The following is an 8,711-nucleotide window of genomic DNA, read 5'->3' as shown; positions in this document are numbered from 1 at the left end:
ATATATATATATCTACAATTCTCATTGTTTTAAATCATTTTTCTCAATACATCAAACATAATTCTACTAATTAATTTAATAATTTTATTAATTAATTCAATAGTTTTATTACTTAATAAAATAGTGTACATACTAAACTAATTATTACAAAAATTAATCAAAGATATCCAAAATCGCCTGAATTTTTATCCGATCAATAAAATGGCCACGTAATTTTATTGAGCTTGAAATCTAGTAATCTCGAACGACTACCATAAAGTTCTAGTTCCTTCGAAATCGACAGCAAGTCCCTAGAATCGTCTTGAGTTGTCGCGCCGGACAGCAGCGACGAATTGATTCTACCGATTCTACCTTACATTTTTACAAGAACACATTTGCAACTGATTTGCAACTGATTCGACATGATTAACACAATTCGCCTGGTATCTCGACAGAGCCTTCCTCAATTCCGTCGATTTCACAAATGGTGAGATTGAAATCGTCGTGAACGAGACGGTTACATAACCTAAAATTTATCTCGTTATTTTCACCTATTATCTTATTATGAGGACCAAACAAACTTTGATTAAACTCCGATTAGTTTAAAAAGATTAATTCTGTCAAAATTACTTGCAGTAATGTTTTTAGCTTTTTTTTATATATTTCATATGTTGTATTTATTGTATATAGTGTTGTCCGACAAACGGAATCGAGCGCAGCGGCAGCGACAGAAGTAGCAGCACCACCACCACCATCACCACCACCACCTTCAACATCATCACCACCTTCATCACCTTCACCACCTTCACCGTCTGATAAGAACCCGATACATCTGAAAATTGACAAAATAGCCAATGACATTATCGCTCTCAATCTGATAGAAGTAGCAAAGCTTAGCGAGTTATTAAAAAAACGATTGAATCTACCAGATGCACCTGTTATGCCTGTTGGAGGATTTGTTGCTGCAGCTCAGGCTTCGGTAATTGTCATAATATTTTGTATACGTGCTCTTGTATGAGTCTTGTTCTATAGAATATGGAATAGAATTTAAAAAAAGGAAGGTTTTACTTAATTGGATTAGGAGCTGATGCCAAACTCTGTAACACAGTTACTAACACTAGATCTGTAAGATCCATTTATTTGTGTTAATTAAAAGGCACTAATTAATTTCAAAAAATCAAATGACATAATTTGTATAAAAAGTAAATACTAAGTATATTTTAATAAAAAATTTATAGATGTAACATAAAAGAAATTAAATTGTTTAACATTGTTTACAAACAAATTTTAAATTCAGTGGATTTAATAAATCCACTATCAGTTCTAGAGAATTAAAAAATAAGTGGTAGAGAATAGCATTGGATTTTTTTATCATGTGTCAAGTCTTTTAAATAGAGTTTAAGCAAACAATGGTAATTTTTTTTTAGGAGGAAGAAGAAGTAGAACAAAAGCAAGTACAAACGGAGTTCACTGTTAAGTTAATGGCGTTTGATGAGAAACAGAAGGTACCGCTAATCAAAGAAGTGAAGAACTTGATGTCAGACATGAATCTTGTTCAGGTATTGAATCATAAATCTTTGAAAATAATAAAAATAATAAAAATGATAGTATTATTATACAAAAATTATCTTGTATAAATAGGCCAAAAAGTTCGTTGAAAGCGCACCTGCAATAGTGAGAGCAGATATATCAAAAGAAGAAGCCGAGAAATTGCGAGATGCTCTTACTAAGGTCGGTGCTACAATTACAATTGTATAAATCGTACATGTGAATATACATATTGTTACGTAAATATAATGTTATAATAAAAATTACATTCACTCACAACACACCTTCCTCTACTTCTACTGTTTAACTATTATTAAAAATTATGTTCTTTTATTGCATATTTTGCCGTTAATGAAATTTTTTCATATTTCTCTATATTGTGCAATACCTTGTCTAAAAAATACTGTATTAAATATAAAATGTTGCACAATATAGAGAAATAATTGATATATGCTGTATGTATATTATATCCATATATGTATACATATATCATACAGTATTATTTTTTGCAACGTTACCAATCCTTGCTAATTTTAGATACTTTATCGCGATTATCTGTGCGGAACAAATATTCGATAATAGATAAGCGATTAAGATGTAGGGATAAATTTTAAACTACATCTGATATTTAAATCGAAATGTGTTTAATAAGCGAAATTTAAAACGTTGATCGTTCGAATGTGCAAACTTACTTTTTCTGCGATAAAAAAGGAACGCAGTTAAACGCAAAAAAGTATTCTCGAATGATATTCGTATATAATGATATTCGCGAATTGAACGAATGGCGCTGCGGCGGCCATATATCGATAAAGCAAGTACCGTCTCACACGTTCATCGGGCCCCGTTTCTTCTCGCATCTGTAATTCTTGATAAATTTCGCAAAAATTCTAGACAATTTTATTCCACTATGCTCTACATTCATCTTAGCTGTGTGGGAGTGTCGGGATAAAATTCCCATATTCAAATATGCGGTCGATCGATCGTTAACCGGAACCCAAATCGAGCCAACGTCGGTGGCGCGACGGGACGCTACTGTTGGCCACGACTACTGCCACGATGGCCGAGGAGGCTGACACAAACGATAACGCGACGATGGAAAGTATAGCGCAAAACATATCGGAGGTGCGTACTCGTGCAACGATTAACGGGTTTAGCGAATCCCGACGATCGGCGACGTGAGTGATCGCGATCGCGCGTCGTGTCTTGCGACAACGGCGCTCGTAAGGTTAACCCAGTGAGTGTTTCTTCGATTTTGACAGGTCGGTGGCACCGGTGACTGCGACGACGGTGGCGATGGTTCGCCGAGTACGACGACGGGCGAGGTGGGTGCGTTGCAGTTCCAGGCGTCGCAGGTGATCGCGCGGTTGGAGCGGGCGGTGGAACGGGCGGCCGACGGCGGCGGCACCACGTGGAACAACCCCTCAGGATTCCTGACGCAGCCAAAGAAACCGGACGAAATATTGGTGTTGATACAGGTGTGGTGGCCGCGTTTACGCGCCTACGTTCGGTCAGCGGAAACCGGCGCGCGCGATTGGAGCACGGCCAACCTGATTACGCGTCGCTCGTTGGTCACTCCTGATAGCGCGACTGCAACGATAATTACACGTCACGTGGGAGCTGTTTTTAGTATCGTTTTTCGTTGTTTGTATACACATACAACTCACGTGTGTCTACTGAGAAACGTCGTAAATTCGAATTTTTTATTTGTCATCACTTCCTCCCATTGTAGTTTTTGCGTCACGGTTTATTATTGCTTTTTATCTTTTTTATTTTTTTTCTTCTATTTATTATTGTTTTCCTTTTTTTGTTTTTTTTCTTTACTTTTCAAATCGTGATTGTGAAGTTGTAACAAATAGAAATTTATTTTTAAACTGTCTTAAGGAGTAAAGGTTGATATTTTACTTGATTTTTGTAAAGCTAGAAGCTGTTTGAATCTAAAATAATTTAGGAAACAGAGAGGGTCAAAGATAGAGGACCTTGATTTGTATAATCACAAATTCGAAATAAATTCGTTCTTCTCGTTCATCTCTAAAAATAGGAAATAGAAATTATATAATCCGAGTTACTGCAGCATATATAATTCTGAAAAAATGTATGCATTTTCTTCTTTGGTTAATTTTCTCTGATATTTTTTATTGAAAATTTTTTTTATCCTTAACTGGAACATGAGTCTCGATGATCCAGAGATTTCCTAATTTTTAAATAGTAATTATTTGAATAATTATGTGTTTTGTAATTTTATTTTTCACAATTCTGACCTTAAAAAATTCTTTTAAAAAATAAAACTAATAATAAACTTTAGTAGGTCTCAAAAAACCATATGTTCTTTTAACATTGAAAAATGTGTGTTTCTATTACGATTTAAACTAAATATTATTATGCTAATGTGCATTAAATCATGTTCCCTTAGTCACACGTTGACATAAATTATTTCACATTAAATGAGATAAATTAATTACAAAAAATATTTCCTCTTTATTATGGTGAATTAGGTCACTTGCACTAGTTTAGCACATTAAAGGCTGCTTTATATAAACTGTCCAAATGCAGTAGCATAATATAATTAACTTTGACTGAAATAATATATGTATATCCTGTTAATTAATATGACAATATCATTATTGTATACTTAATCGTTTAAAATAGTTATATGTTTTTACACACATATTTACAGCTTTTAATATTCACAATAATTTAGTATTATGCAAGTGTGACCAAATTCGTTATTAGATTATTTTTTAAATATATATCTTGTATTGTATTATGCAAAAAAAAAGGAATCAATTATAAGAAGCTAAAAACATAGCCTCACCAGAGATTTTTGTTTAGGATTTGGTAGTTTACGAGGATGCTCCGCATCCAGTCGAGACAGGATTCACGGATTCACCTATCAGTCAGATCACCCCTTTGCCAGCTCTAAGCGAAGCGGCGAAATTGGCCTTAATCACGCACACCGTTTCGGCTTACGCGGTAGCGCTACCGAAGCCACACGCGCAGAAGCTCGCGGGTCGTCTCGCGGCCGACACGACGAGATGGCTCAGTCACATCTTCCGTTTCGTGGACTGTGCGTCCTCCTTCCACGAAGATCATCTCGAGGGGCTGGTCAGGGTGACTCGACTCGCTCTACATCGAAAATACCCACGTTACATGGAGGAGGGCTTCACCGCCCTAGTGTCTCAACTTCCTTTAATTTACAGCTCCGTCGCTGCACCCATGGGTGTCGTTCAGCATCTGTGCAGACAGGTAGTATTCCTTGATCCTTCCTCTTAAATGTTAGAGCCGAGTATAAAAATTCAATTCAATTTATAAGCTTGAATATTACGTTATAACACTAGAAAATTTATAAATACTAATTCTTTGTAAACAAAGAAAGTTGTTTAAAGAAAGAATCTCTCTGAAGAAACACCGATTGAACGTATACAACACGTTAAAGATTTGTTGTACTTTTGCAGCTTTCCTTACCGCTTCATTGCATAAGACCAATCCCGCATAACACTATGTTCGGTTCGAGGCATACTATGGATGTCTCAGCGTTGGAACGACGCTTAGCAGAAGACACTCAATCAAATAATGTAACGCCATTGCTAGTCCTAGCCGAAGCCGGTTCGGTACTAACGGGCCATTGCGACAATATCACGCGATTACGAGCAATATGTGACAAATATAATGTCTGGCTGCATCTCAGAGGGCATTCGCTAGCTGCGCTGGCGCTGAACAATTCAGCGAAGGATTTGGTAAATATTTGCATAGTTTATTGTTAGTAAAGTTTGAAGATTTTTAACAATCAAACACTTTTGGAGAATTTTTCTCTTCATATTACAGCCGTCGAAAATAGCGGACAGCATTACATTACCGCTCGGAACATGGCTCGGTATACCATCGCTACCAGTGGTCGTATCCTTTCACGTTTTTCTTTAATTTAACAGAATAATTATAATGTAAATATAATAATTGTAATTTAAAATATTAGAATACTTTTAAGATTTCTAAGAGATATTGTATATCTCTCATTATACTTTATATAGTTGCTATATGACTTAGTTATATATTTCTTTGATATTTAATTATCTGTTCTATATATTAAGCAGTCATTGCTCCGATTTTCCTTAATTTTTACTTACAGACTTTGTACAGATTAGCAGATATTAAAGGAGGAAGGCCCACTCCGAGAGATACTACTCTATCGTTAGTTTCAGGATTGATGGCGGATTCCTTGTCGAGACGATTACCGACTTTGCCTTTGTGGACTGTTTTACAGGCTTTGGGTCGAGACGGTGTACATAGTAGATTTAAAAGATGTTTCTTGGCTGTGGAAGAGTTGTATAATAAAATTAAAGGGTTCTCTTGTATTAGAATAGTGGTGGGTTTTTATAAGAGAGTGCATATTCCAAAATAGCGTCCCGTTGATTGTCAAAAATTTATCATTCATCTTCTTTCAGAGTCAACCGCCTGGCAGCGAAACGGAGTCCTACACCTTAAGTGAATATTTAGCAAATCCCGTGAATAATTTACAATTATTTGAAGTAGTAGCCAACGCATTAGTTTTCCAATTCGTATCTTCGAATAGGGATCTTCAAATCACGGATCGCGTGCTGCCTTATTACGATAAGTTGAATTCCTGGTTGGGACAAATTCTTCAGAGGGATATTGACAATATACAAATAGAACTTTGTGATATAGAACAGTGCGGTATCGCGATTCGCATTTGCCCATTAGAGAATCCTGATCAACCGCCCACAAGCGAAGATATAGACAATTTAGTAACTTTCCTTGAACAACAAATAGTAAGGACATTTTGAATCACATTAATCCACATTCCTATCAGGCATGAAACAATAATCGTTATGATTCATTGATCTCTTTTTTTATGAGTAATTTTATCTAGTAAATTTTTTTCTTGCATTTAACATTAAAAGCATGGAGGGATATGACGCATAGTCGCAATTATCTTTAATGGTAATCGTAAACTTGTTAATAATACAATCATAATTTCGTTCAACAGGAAATATTGCTGGCAACAGTGGAACATAAAGACACCTTTTTACGTTTAGTCTCAGAAAATGATTCTTTACATTTAGTGGAAATGCCAGGTTGGGCTGGTCTAGGAGGTGTGCGTTATGCTCCACCTACCTGGATTCACGTTATGACTGATCAGGCAAAAGAAGAATTGAATAAACTGAATACACAATTGGTCGAAACTTTGCGCGGCACGGATGCCGCATTTTCCCTCGGGGAAGGCGCGGATGGTTTAGCTTGCGTGCGATTTGGCATGGTAACACAAGATACAGGCAAGTAAACACATTTTCAGCAACATTATCATTCCATATATATGGAATCTCTTTCATCGAATGATATTATTTCCAGATGTGGCTGAATTGTTGTCTTTAGTCTTACAAGTTGGCCAGGAAGTGGAAGCTAGTTCTAAAATGATGGATACTATCTCCGAAGTAGTTAAGAGAGGTATCGAAACGGCGCAAACAGATCTAGAGAGGGAAAACGCAGAGAAACTATGGCAGGAGGGTATTCTCAGGCATGTTCCCGTAGTAGGAACTTTCGTCAATTGGTGGAGTCCCATTTCGAAGGAAACAGGTGTCCGCGGCCGCAGTCTAAACTTGCAAGCTGGTAATTATAGTTTCGATACAATAAGCATTTATTTATCATAATCATATTTTCCTGAAGGATGGAAATGTTTACGATAATCGTAATAAGATTATTTTAAACAATATTTATTAAAACAGGTGTCGTAGAGAGTACGGAAAATATCTACAAGTACCACATGCAGCTGCAACCTAATTTCACAAACAGTAATGGTTCTGGCGCCAGAACTCCGCCTCAGCCTTTAGTGCAAACGCCAGTTGGTGCTAACAGTCAAAGCCACAGTCGATCGTCGAGTCATTCTAGCCTGCAAAGTGGTAAGAATGTACCTTTAATAAGCAATGTCAGTTCCCAGCTGCAAGTAAAGGAAGAATGCACGCAAACGAAGTCGTAGTAAACATTGTACTACTTTCGATAAATCAACGACACATCGTTTCAAGTTGTTAAACTTGGAATAAAAATGCTTTCTGAAACGCTAAAACGTTCCCTCTAGGAGGTGCAGTCTTTAGCGAAATATTAAACCGTAACTTGTATAACTTATCGATTGGGTTAAATAGAACGAGATGCGTGTAACGGTTTAATTTTATCCTGCTACTGATACTTCTGACTGGCTGTTTCTCGCCGAAGATATTTCTTGCTTTTACGTATATAAATAATACCTTCGCAAACATTTTCCGCAAATTTCGTAAACTTTCTTTATTATTCGTGTTATTAAGCGAGCATGACTTAATCATGGGGTGGTCCATGTACTTACTAGATACCACATAGCAGCCTCGCTCTTATAATAAATTCATAAGTTTTACTGAAATACCTCTTGTGGGCACAATGGCCAGAATAACATAATTTTCTCTTTTTCTCATATTTTATTAATACCAATTCGATAGCTAATCTATAGAAGAATACATGCAAGAAAATTATTTATTGTTAAATAGTAGTTTTTCTTTATATAATATTATACACTTTAACTACTAGCTCGCTAGCTAGTTGTTAAGATATATATTTAGTTTTCTCGCCATTAAAAGGAGTTATTCTTTATTCGCGGATTTTTGCTCCTTTTAAATTGCTTGCTAATTTTCAAATTGATAGTTCACATTCGTTAAGTTTTATGTCTTCATTAAGCACAATATTGCAAGTAAAGTAATAAGAACCTATATAATACGTTTACTTTATCCATTAAAAATAAGCTATATGTACATTTTACCTTTTATGAAGGAGATTTTGAAGATACTTGAATGAAAATATATAATAGAAAAAAACGTTCTGATATTGGAAAGATGTAACAACTTGCCAAAGAAACTTATATATATTATATATATTCACCCGTCGAAAAAAGTCCGTATTGTTGCTCTTGTATTATGTAATTGGTGATAACACCAGGGAAATATTTCAGTGATCAAGATCAATAAATAAATTATACTGCATTAGGAGATTATTCATAAATTGTTGAAAAATATCGAAGATGCAAATAAATCAAGCCGTATGTATATTTATGTACCAAACTTGTAATAAAGCATTGCTAATGAATAAATAATATAAAATATGAATCGAAATCTTCTCGCGACACATTACGTAATAGATAAGATACGGCG

At 35.5% G+C, this 8,711-nt stretch overlaps 2 protein-coding genes across 2 annotated transcripts; both read left to right on the top strand.

Annotated features, from left to right (window-relative positions):
• Positions 1-290: 290 nt before the first annotated feature.
• Positions 291-1,805, top strand: mRpL12 (mitochondrial ribosomal protein L12). Its single transcript, XM_018452676.1, has 4 exons — positions 291-466; positions 670-958; positions 1,407-1,538; positions 1,621-1,805. Exons 1-4 carry the CDS (start codon positions 402-404, stop codon positions 1,735-1,737), a joined length of 603 nt encoding a protein of 200 aa, XP_018308178.1. The 5' UTR covers positions 291-401; the 3' UTR covers positions 1,738-1,805.
• A 489-nt stretch (positions 1,806-2,294) lies between these two features.
• On the top strand, positions 2,295-8,024 carry LOC108725460 (pyridoxal-dependent decarboxylase domain-containing protein 1). The gene is made up of 10 exons (XM_018452482.1): positions 2,295-2,649; positions 2,787-3,002; positions 4,357-4,770; positions 4,980-5,261; positions 5,350-5,421; positions 5,651-5,887; positions 5,967-6,311; positions 6,530-6,815; positions 6,892-7,149; positions 7,266-8,024. Exons 1-10 carry the CDS (start codon positions 2,584-2,586, stop codon positions 7,514-7,516), a joined length of 2,427 nt encoding a protein of 808 aa, XP_018307984.1. The 5' UTR covers positions 2,295-2,583; the 3' UTR covers positions 7,517-8,024.
• Positions 8,025-8,711: the final 687 nt, after the last annotated feature.

This window comes from Mycetomoellerius zeteki, unplaced genomic scaffold, assembly GCF_001594055.1.
Source record: "Mycetomoellerius zeteki isolate Tzet28-1 unplaced genomic scaffold, Tzet1.0 scaffold35, whole genome shotgun sequence".
NCBI classification, from domain to species: domain Eukaryota; kingdom Metazoa; phylum Arthropoda; class Insecta; order Hymenoptera; family Formicidae; genus Mycetomoellerius; species Mycetomoellerius zeteki.
This window is presented reverse-complemented; position numbering and strand designations above follow the sequence as displayed.